The following is an 11,088-nucleotide window of genomic DNA, read 5'->3' as shown; positions in this document are numbered from 1 at the left end:
TCCTCCTTACTCTCTTCTTCCTCCTCACCCTCTTCTTCTTCCTCCTCGTCTGTAACCTCCTCCTTACTCTCTTCGTCCTCCTCACCCTCTTCTTCCTCCTCTTCCTCCTCCTCCTCACCCTCTTTTTCCTCCTCTGTAACCTCCTCCTTACTCTCTTCTTCCTCCTCCTCAACTTCTTCTTCCTTCTCTGAAACCTTCTCATCCTCTGCATCAACCTCATCTTCCTCTACCTCAATGTTTTCTTCCTCTTCAGAATCAGACTCTGCAGCGTCACTTAAGTCTCTGTCCTCCTCTTCTGACTCTTTGCTCTTGCTGCTCCCCGAGTCTTCACCACTGACATCGTCCTCATCCTCACTCACCTCACTCTCTTCCTCTTCTTCTTTATTCTCTTCTTCACTCGATTCTTCACTTCCATCCTCCTCTGCTGCCTCACTGCTTTCTTCTTCCTCCTCTTCAGTCTCAGTGACATCACCCTTCTTAATTCCTTCATCCTCCTCGTCACTGCTGGAGCCTTTTTCCTCCTCACCATCTTCTGCTGCAGTTTCATGATCTTGGTCTTCCTGAGTCCCTCCCGTAACACTCTCCTTTTCCTCCCCTAAGTCATTGCTACTTTCACTTCCCTCCTCGTCTTCGTCCTTGTCTTCCACATCGCTTCCACTTTCTTCATCTTCCTTCTTTTCCTCATCTTCATTATCTGTTTCTTCTCCTTCATGATCCTTGTGGGTTTTCTCATCTTCTTCATGTTCTTGCCGGAAAGTTCCTACATCTGTGTCACGATCTGTTTGTGAAAAGTCTTCACCCCCGTCACTTTTCATCACCTCCTGTTGTGACCGAGTGGTATCATGACTTTCCTCTTCTTGAACTACATTGCTTCTTTCTGGTGAATTTGACACTTCTGTGGAAGAAAAATGTGATAATGTCGAGGAAAAAGAAGGTTGCATAACTGCACTCTGCTTTGTGAAATGTTTCACTTGACACAGTGTTTTCGGGGTTGTAGAGGTGACCGTGTCACTGTCGGACTGGAAACCCCCCACGCTTGTCATTGCCTCACTAAGCACCCCCATAGCTGCACCTGCTATCCCTGCAGCAGGAAGAAGACAAGCTGCGGTACTGAGGATCTCCCCCCACCTTGGCTTTTCTTCAGTCAGGCTCTGAGTATCCTCTCTGTGTGTTCCAGAAACAAGCAGATCCCTATCAACAGGTTCTGGGTCTCGAAGGGGTTTTGCTCCGCTGACGGAAACCACCTCTGTTCCCTGAGTGCTTTGTGGGGAAATGGGGTTACACAGCAGTTCAACCTGTGTATCCTGCTGTGATATCAGCGAGCTGGAAGCTTCAGTCTCCTTACTCATTGGTTTGGCCCTCGTATTAACTTCAGAGTCTGCTTCTCTGATTTCATCCCCTCCTTCTCTACCTGGATTTGTTTTTGCCTTCAGTTTAGACTCTATTGACTTGATTTTGTCATTTACTTCAGCGCTGTCACCTTCAGGTACCTTCTGCTTATCTGCAGTTCTACCTCTCGTTTTTTGAGCTGTGTTTTCTACAACTTTTCCTTTGCTTTTACTTTTAAATTGAGTATTCCCTGTATATTTCATCTTCACAGGTGTAGATGTCACACTTTGAGTTTTCTTAGTATCAACCTGAGCAGGTGTGGTTTCTTCAGTGGTTTCACTCTTGATTTCTGCATCTTTTTCTACAGGTGACCAACTTTCACTTCGGACAGACGGGCTGGTTGTTTCATTTCCTGTAGTGATCATAATAACATGAGATGTCTTGTCAAAAGCTGATTTATTTTCCTCCTTTTTTGGTGTTCCTTTCAAGTTTTTCTTTAAAGTCACGGCTTCCATATCCTCTTTGTTTACATTGCTTTCTTTCACATTTCTATTTCTCCTGTCATTTGCCTTCAGTTTCGTCGGTCTCTGCTGCGCTTCAGTCAGTGTCTTCCTGACAGATTGTAGAGTTTTTGAGCTTGACTCTGATAGTTTTGGTGATTTAAAATGGGAGGGTTCCTTTCGCGCCTGTCCATAAGTTGTGACTTTATTGGACTGCTTGGTGATATTCTCTTTGCCTTTAGATGAGGCACTTTTAGATGCGTTTTTCAGACTCTTTAAGCTCATCAGTGAAGACACTTCTCTCTTCAAAGAGCCTTTCAGGAGCTCTGTGGGTGAGGCCTTGAGAGACTTTTGTCCTGCCTTCCCATTGAACTGAAACAACTCTGCTTCTTTCGTAGTTCTTCCAAGAGCTGGGCCTTTCTTCTTTTCCTATAATAAATCAAAATAGGGATGTAAAAATAAAAATAAACCTGGTGGAAAAAAGTCATATGCCTGATAATTGTGTGTTATAAAAAAGGAAATCTGAACAAGCACCGCAGCAGACCTGCAATCGACATTACTGAATGTGTAGTTGTGGCATTTAATGTTTTATGTGTTTTACTGCCAAAAGCATGTCAGCACTAGTTTGAGGAAGCTGTTTCTTGTTCAATAAAAGAAAATTTCTGCATTTCTTTTTATATATGTTGCAGTAGATTTTGTAGGCGTAGATGGATTAAAACGTACTGAATATAATTACAAATATACATCAAAATGTTGGCAGCAATACATAAGAAGATTATATATTGCCAGTGAAAAGTATATTTTGGATCTCATCATCATATAAAAATACATTTTGGTACATTTTTGTACAATGTAATTTGAAATGTCATAAACAGCAGTTAAAGCCAGTGGTTGAATGTCACTTAGTGTATTTACTCAAGTACTGTACATAAGTAGAAGTTGAGGTAATTCCCTTTTGTGCAACTTTATACTTCTACTCCACTGCATTCCACGGCTTAAACATATGAAAAACGATGGGTTTTCTTTGCAGCATGAGCGCTGTGGGCACACATGATGTGGATCACTGATTAGTCATCAACAAATCTGTCATCAGGCTGAAATGCAGATGTGGGAGGAAGGTAAAGGGAACCTTGGTGACGAAGGAGAGAAGATGAAAGGAATCCTTATTTTACCATCTGCATTTGAGATTAACAGACGGTGGTTATTTGGGGGTCAGTGGTGTGTGAAAACAGACAATTAATCACTGTCACAGCAGAATGTCTGAACTGTGAACTGTGGTGCACCTCTTTAGAGATATTCATCTCTGCCATACATTTAAGCCCACACATGTATGACACACAAGTAACTGGACATTTACTCAAGTAATGCAGTTCAGTAAATATTGAGGTACATGTATTTTACTTGAGTATTTTCATTTCCCAGTGAAATATGTGTAAATATTTACACATTTTACACTCTTTTTTCTTTTTACACCTGAAGTTGCTATTGTAAGATTTTACTTTCAAAACTTCTCAGCACACAAAATCAGTAGTTATACTTAAGTAGAATTATGAATGTTTTTACTTGTAATGAACAGTTTTTAAAGTGTGGTACTACTACTTATATACTCCTTCCACCACTACAGACACAAGCCCATTGAACATTACAACTAAGGCAGGAATGGGTTACTGAACACCACATGTTGCACTATGACACACAACAACGCAGGAGACTTTTTCACAGCTTGCTCCATCTCTGGAAACACTGATGAGATGTGGCAAGATTCCTGGAAACTTTCCAAAAGCGTTTAATGTGTGTTTGTGTGTGTGTGTGTGTGTGTGTGTATCTGAGGCTGGAGCTCAAACACATTTGTGTATCGGCAGAGGCAATCCTAATCTCTGAATCAACTTTGAGGGGGGTTCATCACACACATTCTTGGGATAAAAGCAAATGAAAGGGGGAAATTAAGAAACCATAACATTGAATTCAATTTCATATTTCACTTCAATGTTTCACCAAATGGAAAATGTCTCCACAGACACACACACACAGTATGTATGCTGACCTATGCACATTTCCTGGAAAAGTCAGTGAGTGTTCAACATTGCTGCTTCCTGCCCTGCAGTGCACATAATGTAGACCACAACCAAGAAGCCTAAAGAGGAAAATAACATTCAACTGACACCAAACAACATTCAACTGACTCTGCGTTTATGACTTTGCAGACAATATATTCTATTACTCTACTAAGACATTAATGTGAAACCAAACTTCTCTCACCATGTGTGGCAAAAAGTCAGAGTTGACTCCTTTCTCAGAGATATTCTCTTCCGCTGCAATTTGTCTCTGAGAAGTTTCTCCCTCTGCAAAAACCGACAGTGATTGGGTTATTGAAACAGCTGCACACAAGAGTATCTAACACAAGATAAAAACTCAGCTCATCAAATTAGAGGTTGAAAATACCTGTTTTAGGCGAAGCAGCATGCTCCTCCTCACTGAGAGGTTTGTTGGAAATCTCACTGGAGGGTCTGGTGGGGCTGCAGGGCTCTTTAGGTGGTAGAGGAGATTCACCAATTAAGGCCTTTTTGGCAGTTGCCACTCCATACAGTCTTCTTTTTGCAGTCCTTTTATGAGATACAAGGGTGCTATGTTTAGTTATAGTCTTTGGTGACGGTAAGGGAGAAGGCAGCTCTTTAGATTTAGACTCAGAGGAAGCAGCAGTAGAGGATTTATTCTGAAAGGTGTTTGATGATTGAGAATGTGGGCTCGATGGCTTAGAGGATAACACTGGAGATCTGGGGGAGAGTGCTGGGTTTAGCCTTGCTTCTGACTGTGGTTTCGGGGATGATGAAGGGGTGGCAAAGTCCTTTGAGAGTGTTTTAGGGGTTGGGATATTTCTGGACGTTTGCCAGGAGGTGTTGAAGAAGTCAGAATTTAGACGTGGGAGGTTGTGAAACATCTCTCCAAACTGCTCCGCAGAGTTTCCCTGGAAGAAAAGAGAGGAAAAACAGCAACAACAAAAAAAAGTGAGTAAAAGGTTTGATCGATGGAGTTCCTCCAACATGTTAGTCTGCGGCACTGCAGCAGAGCTACAACTTGGTGTAATACTGTCTCCTACTGGAGTTAAACTGTGATTACAATTATCTAAAGCTGAGACAACAAACTTTCTGCAGGGTTCACAGAGTTAAATTAAATACTTTCTAATACCACATACAATGCAATTTAATACTTGTTCACAATCATACTGGTCAAAGTATGAAAGTATGATGGCTAACCAGTAGGAACTATTGGGCCTAGAATCAATTCCCAGCAGTATGTAAAAAATATTTCCAAATATATAACTAGTGAAATAAATGTGACCAGAACCGAGATATGCAGCATAAAATAAATATATAGATTAAATGATAATTAAAAAAAGATGAATTCATTTAAGTATATTTTAGAGCTGCAATGATTAGTCAATTAATTGATTGGGCGATCAAAAGAAAATTAATTTGGCAACTATTTTGATTAATTGATTATTTCAGTAATGTTTTGATATTTACAAATGTGAGAATATGCTGCTTGGGTGGTCTTAAAATATAACAAATTGTATATTTTGGACTGTTGGTTGAACAAACCAAGACATTTACAGACGTCGCCTTGATTATGTGATTTGCATTTTGTACTATTGTCGTTTTTTTTTTGGTGGACCAAACAATAAATCGATCAATGGATAAAATAATCAGCAGATGAATGGATTAGGAAAACAATCAGTAGTAAATGACCAGTGTGTAGGATTTATTGCCATCTAACGGTGAAGTTGCAGATTGCAACCAACTGAAAATAAGTACCACGGTGTAGGTTCTCACTTTTTCTCTGTGGCGGGCTCGAGCAAAGAGGGCCGAGAGTGGGACTGTTGGATTAGGATCAATCAAAGTGTCCAGCAGAAGCATTTCTGTGTAACTTGGCTCTAAAAAGTTCTCTGTGACATCCTCTTCTGGTCTGGGTGCAGCCAGTACCAGCATGTGGTTACCACCGCAGGACACCTAAACGTAAGAAAACACAAGGACTTAATGTAGTTTATTACAGAGGATCCTCTTACACACAGGATAAACCACTTGGGAGGTGGACTACAGTCAGACTCTGTGGGTTTAGTGTTTTGCTAAAGGACATTAGACAAACACACAGGTGGAGCTGAGGATGACACGACCACCAGAGCCGTTTCATCACATTCACTTACTAACTGAACTCTGTGCTTGAGAAAACGTGCGCAGAGTGTCGGGCTGAACTGGTTGATGAAGTTCTCCACCCCTAAACCCAGTTTCCCATGCCGACCATCACCAAACGTGTACAGGAGCCCGCTGTCTGTGGAGGACAAACGCTTTACATCAAGTTTGAAGCTTGTGTTCAATCGCTTCACATTTAATTCAGATGATCAGGAAAATACACAAAGGTAAACAGGCAGCACTATCTTTAAACACCATCATAATGACTAGAATGAGCTTCAGAGATTACTTACTTGTGATCACAGCGGTGTGGTTCTCTCCACAGGCGACATGTTTGATGCTGCTGTTACAAAAGTGCTCCAGTGGTTTTGGCAAATCAGCTTCAAACAGAAACGTCCCGTGGCCCAGCTGACCGTACTGACCTCTGCCGAACGTGTACACATTCTCCTCTGGCACGGCAAAACAGACACAATGGAACAGACTGCTTTGACGAACAGCAGTGGTGGAAAGAAAGTACATTTACTGAATATTTTCACTTACATTTCAGAGAGAAATACTGTACTTTTTACTGCACTACATTTGATTGCTCGGGCTACTTTGTAGTTTGCATTGTACAAAATTTGCAAACATCTTCATCTTCCAAGTGATTTGTGTCTATTATTGAGCCTGTTTTGATAGAAGTCAAATTGATGCATTTTCTTCAATCGTGTGACATTTCTCTTAAATTCTATAGCAAATTCCTTATTCTGTCTTCTTTCAAGATTTTCACACTCTTCTCTAAAATATTCTTGAAGTTGATTTCTGTTGAAAGCATTAAATATTAAAATGCTGCTTTGAGGGGTTCTGTACAAGGATGAGGAAGGGGCAGACGCATGTTGTTGATGTTGTGCTTTTTTTCATATTAAGATGATTATTTATGTGTATATGTTAATTATTTAAGTTATAGAAAGGGGTAAGTGTTTACGTCTGCCTACTCATTTTCAGATAAATATTATTTACTCATTTAGAATGTATTCTATATATTTAGTTTTCTTATTATTTGTGAAATGTGCAAAATAAATAAATCCATCTATCTATACCAATCTGCTTACATGTGTGGTGATAAAAATTCACTAAAAAGGCCTGTCTGCATAATGAGTACTTGGAGTGAAACTTTAATTACATTTTGCTGAAACTGTACTTTTAAGTAAAACTATAAATGCAGGACTTTTACTTGTGATAGAGCGTTTTCCACACGATGGTATTGACACTTTTACTAAAGTAAAGGACCTGAATACTTCTTCCACCACTAACAGACTGTATTCCTGATATACGTCAAATATAAATGATAAAACAAAAAAAAAGATGTCAGCAGAAAAGTGTCTGTACTAAACCTACCTGTGAGCGCCACCGTGTGCTCCCCTCCGCAGCACACCTGACTGACATGACCCAGAAACCCTTGCACCCGCTGAGGGACTCTGTGATTGGCCAGCTGCTCCACCTGGAGACCAAGCCTTCCATTCGCACTGTCGCCAAAGGTGTAGAGATCTCCATCCGCTAGAGCAAAGCCGACACAACACTGGAGTGTGAAGGCTGGTTAAATGAACGCTCAAACTGTCTCTCGTGCTGTGTTTGGTTGGACTGTGTTGTACCTGTGACAAATGCTGAGTGGTGGTACCCACAGGAGACCCACATCACCGCCTCCCCAACATCCACCTCTGTGGGTTCTGCTGCAAAGCACTCATCCCCTAAACCGATCTGACCCACGGCGTTGTCTCCCCACATGAAGAGCCTCCCGTCCTCTAACAACACACGCACACACACACGCACAGACAGAGTAGAACATCTAACATCACACATACAAACAGTTTGGACTTTGGCCAGAGCATGTTGATCTGATGGAGACACTTGTTACATTATTACTTGTCACTGTTCGGACCTGTTAAGGCAGCTGAGGTGTTGCATCCTGCAGAAAGCATTTTGATTGGTGCATGGTCACAGAAGGGATGCAGCAGGCGAAAGGATGTGGTGTTGTTGCAGTGGCCCAAACCGAGCTGGCCCTCCAGGTTAATGCCAGAAACAAACACACTACCCCGCCCTGAAAATATACAAAACCGGACTTTAATACAACCAATTCTGGGCCCTTCTGTTCTGTATTTAAGGAATGTCATATGAAATTCTGATGTTATTTGTTAATCATCTTACATGTGCAGACAATTGTGTGATACCTCCCACAAGCTACAAGCTTCACCTTCTCAGACTTTAAGGCTGAAAGGAAAATACAATGATTTTATATACAGCTTGTAAAAGTGTTATCTCAACCTATAACAATAGAACATAAGTTATATTATATGTTGAATCATTCATCTGAATCTGCAAAGCAAATAAGGTTATTAGATATACATAGTGTAGTAGTAGTGTAGTAAAAAGTACAATATTTGCCTCTTTTCTAGTGGAGTAGAAGTACATATATAAGAAAATGTAAAAGACTCGAGTATGATACTTGAGGATAGTACTTGTGTAAATGTAGTTACTTTCCACCCCAGTACAAAACAAGTGATTTGACGATGTTAGCTTGACTAGACCAGGTGATAAAAGGATTAATCGAGAAATAATTAATAATATTAATCAATAATGAAATTAATCATTGTTTATATTTTTGGTGGAAAATAACTCACCTTTCACAGAGGCAGGTTTGCTGGCAGCAGGCTTAAATCCATGCCCCAGTTGGCCCCAAGAATTACCACCAAACATGAGCAGCCTGCCATTTTCTGCTGACATATGAATCATTTAATTACACAAATATTTAATGTTGAACACAGCAATAATTCACTAATAAACTGTGCATAGTTTGTCTGCACCTGTAATGACAGCAGTGTGCCCTCCTCCGCAAGATAGATGCACTGGCTGGTCATTCTTCAACCAGAATTTACCAGGCACATCGTCAGCAAAACTGCTCTTTCCAAATGTGAAGATGGCTCCTGTTTCTGAGGACAAATGTATGATTCATCTCTGTTAACAGCCTTTGGGAAAGGTATATTTAACACTGTGCAGGACTCAAAGGCAGCACTCTTCTGTAAGTTAACACCAGCTAAATCCCAACCTGACATCTCAAGCCATTTAAGTAGCAGCCTGACAGAAATAGCAACAGGTCAACCACACACACACAGAGGATATGTGGACACCGTTTGTCCAACGGACAGGTAAGTATACCATTCATCAAGATAAGTGTTATATATCCTGGTTAATTATATGAAGTGCTCTCACCGGGTATGTCCACATCGTCCTGTCCCGTCATCTCCACTGCTCTCCTTCTCACACCTCCTCACCTGCACCGTATGTCAGTCACGGTGCTGAATGACGGGAAGATCACGATGACTTAAAAGAGGGACAGGTGATAGCCAGCTAGCTGCTGTCCCTGAGCCAACCATGGAAATAAAGTTAGTCATAGGTGAGGAATATTAATATTTAAAGTAGCTTAGTGATCAAAGCAGCATATTAATTAATTCAACGCCATGACAAAACAGACTAAAATGAAAACAAATGGACAAATTATGGTTTTAAGTTATCCACATGTTAAAATGTATCAAACACATCTATGACAAGTAACAAGTATTCTATATTTAGATATATTGTTACTCTGTGATTCGGTTCCCTTGGGGGACAGACGAAACGTGTTTTTGTTTGTTAGTTTGTTTTTACTAGCAGGCTGTATATTTACAAATGCATTTTCGAGATCTCACAGGTATGAAGGCAATTAAATGTCAAAATCCGCGAGCAAAAATGAGATCCATGCGCGCGTGTGTAGAGGCCCCGCACGTGGATCTCATTTGCGCTCGCGGATTTGGACAATGATTAGCCTTCATACTAACATATGTGATAAAATGTTTGTCCGGGGGGCTAAACCAACGTTTCCACAGCAGCTCTGCCCATCAGTAGTGGAGCAGCAGGGAGTGTTGTAACGCAGGAAGTTCTTGCTTTGAAAACTAGCTGCAATTGTTTTTCTTTTGCATATGAAATATACTCAAAATCCCAATTGAATAGCCCACGTGTCACAACATTAATAACCAAAGAGCGTTAGTTATCCCAGTCCACCTGTCCGACAACAGACAGTAAACTCTCGATAGACTGGGAGGAAGCCACGCCTCACTTCCTGGTTCTGCAGTGACGTCAGAGCAGCCACGCTGCTGGCTGCGCGTCAGCTCGGACAGACAGCGAATGAACGTCTACGCTGATGAAATATATTCCCAAAACATTTGTCTTCCATTGTAGTTTACTTCAGCTACAATGTCTGCGAAACTACTATCTGTGAACAACACCGTCTTCAAATGCTTGAAAACTCTTTCGGCACGAGGGTTTAGGTAAGAAGCTGCAGATAACTTTATTATTAAGTATCGTTAGTACAGGTAATACTAAGTTACATGCATTGTGTTCTCGTGTGTTGCTTTCTCAGCAGTGGAGCTGCTTCCCTCGGTTCAGTTAATTTAAAGGGTCGCAGCTGTCTCTCTCTGAAAGACTTCAGCTCAGATGAAATCAAGAGGCTGTTGTGGGTGTCAGGGGATCTGAAACATCGGATCAAGCACGAAAAACAGGTAGCTAAAGTTACTAATGTCTGCTGTAGTGTCCATATGTTAAATGTCCTCAGGGTGAACCATTTAAATGTAGCGAATTATCATTTCTATTTCAGTATCTTCCTCTGCTGCAAGGAAAGTCGATTGCAATGATATTTGAGAAGAGGAGCACCAGAACAAGAATGTCCACAGAAACAGGTGTCCGTTTTGTATACATGTCTGCACGATGTGCTTCAGTTTAGCAATACCACAAATAACTGATTTTAGAAAGGCGGGAAGATGTTATAAAGACACTAGGCAGTTTTCAAGTGTCACATTTGCACAATTAGAACAATCTTAGTTTTGGTGAAGATTTGTTTTATTAACATATACTCATTGCAATATGTGAGATATATAAAATGTGCATTCATGCACAAGAAAATAGATTTAAAATAAAGGAAAGGGAAAAATACACGTGTACAGATACATGCAAATGAACTAGAGGAAAGGCAGATTATAAACAATGATACATCAGCTTATATA

General features: G+C 40.7%; 2 protein-coding genes across 3 annotated transcripts in view; one reads left to right on the top strand and one right to left on the bottom strand.

The window, feature by feature from the left end:
- rpgra (retinitis pigmentosa GTPase regulator a) overlaps positions 1-9,524 on the bottom strand; it is a 10,164-nt gene extending 640 nt beyond the window's left edge. Inside the window, exons 1-13 of the mRNA XM_031869375.1 lie at positions 9,263-9,524; positions 8,857-8,982; positions 8,674-8,766; positions 8,201-8,263; positions 7,935-8,093; positions 7,648-7,797; positions 7,394-7,552; positions 6,310-6,465; positions 6,031-6,155; positions 5,660-5,836; positions 4,272-4,794; positions 4,089-4,171; positions 119-671 (exon numbers count right to left, since the gene is read on the bottom strand). Coding sequence (XP_031725235.1) covers positions 119-671; positions 4,089-4,171; positions 4,272-4,794; positions 5,660-5,836; positions 6,031-6,155; positions 6,310-6,465; positions 7,394-7,552; positions 7,648-7,797; positions 7,935-8,093; positions 8,201-8,263; positions 8,674-8,766; positions 8,857-8,982; positions 9,263-9,293 — 2,398 coding nt within the window. The 5' untranslated portion in view covers positions 9,294-9,524. The remainder of the gene's footprint in view (positions 1-118; positions 672-4,088; positions 4,172-4,271; positions 4,795-5,659; positions 5,837-6,030; positions 6,156-6,309; positions 6,466-7,393; positions 7,553-7,647; positions 7,798-7,934; positions 8,094-8,200; positions 8,264-8,673; positions 8,767-8,856; positions 8,983-9,262) is intronic.
- otc (ornithine transcarbamylase) overlaps positions 7,664-11,088 on the top strand; it is an 8,250-nt gene continuing 4,825 nt past the window's right edge. Inside the window, exons 1-4 of one of the 2 annotated variants that reach the window (XM_031869539.1) lie at positions 7,664-7,715; positions 10,268-10,356; positions 10,449-10,587; positions 10,683-10,764. In XM_031869539.1, coding sequence (XP_031725399.1) covers positions 10,283-10,356; positions 10,449-10,587; positions 10,683-10,764 — 295 coding nt within the window. In that variant the 5' untranslated portion in view covers positions 7,664-7,715; positions 10,268-10,282. Of the gene's footprint in view, positions 7,716-10,214; positions 10,357-10,448; positions 10,588-10,682; positions 10,765-11,088 lie in introns of those variants that run through there. The other variant, XM_031869540.1, reaches the window with a different exon arrangement.

The sequence above is a fragment of the Anarrhichthys ocellatus genome, unplaced genomic scaffold, assembly GCF_004355925.1.
Source record: "Anarrhichthys ocellatus isolate YVR2014 unplaced genomic scaffold, GSC_Weel_1.0 scaffold47, whole genome shotgun sequence".
Lineage (NCBI taxonomy): Eukaryota > Metazoa > Chordata > Actinopteri > Perciformes > Anarhichadidae > Anarrhichthys > Anarrhichthys ocellatus.
Note: the sequence above shows the minus strand (reverse complement) of the source record. Positions and strands in the feature narration are given on the sequence as shown.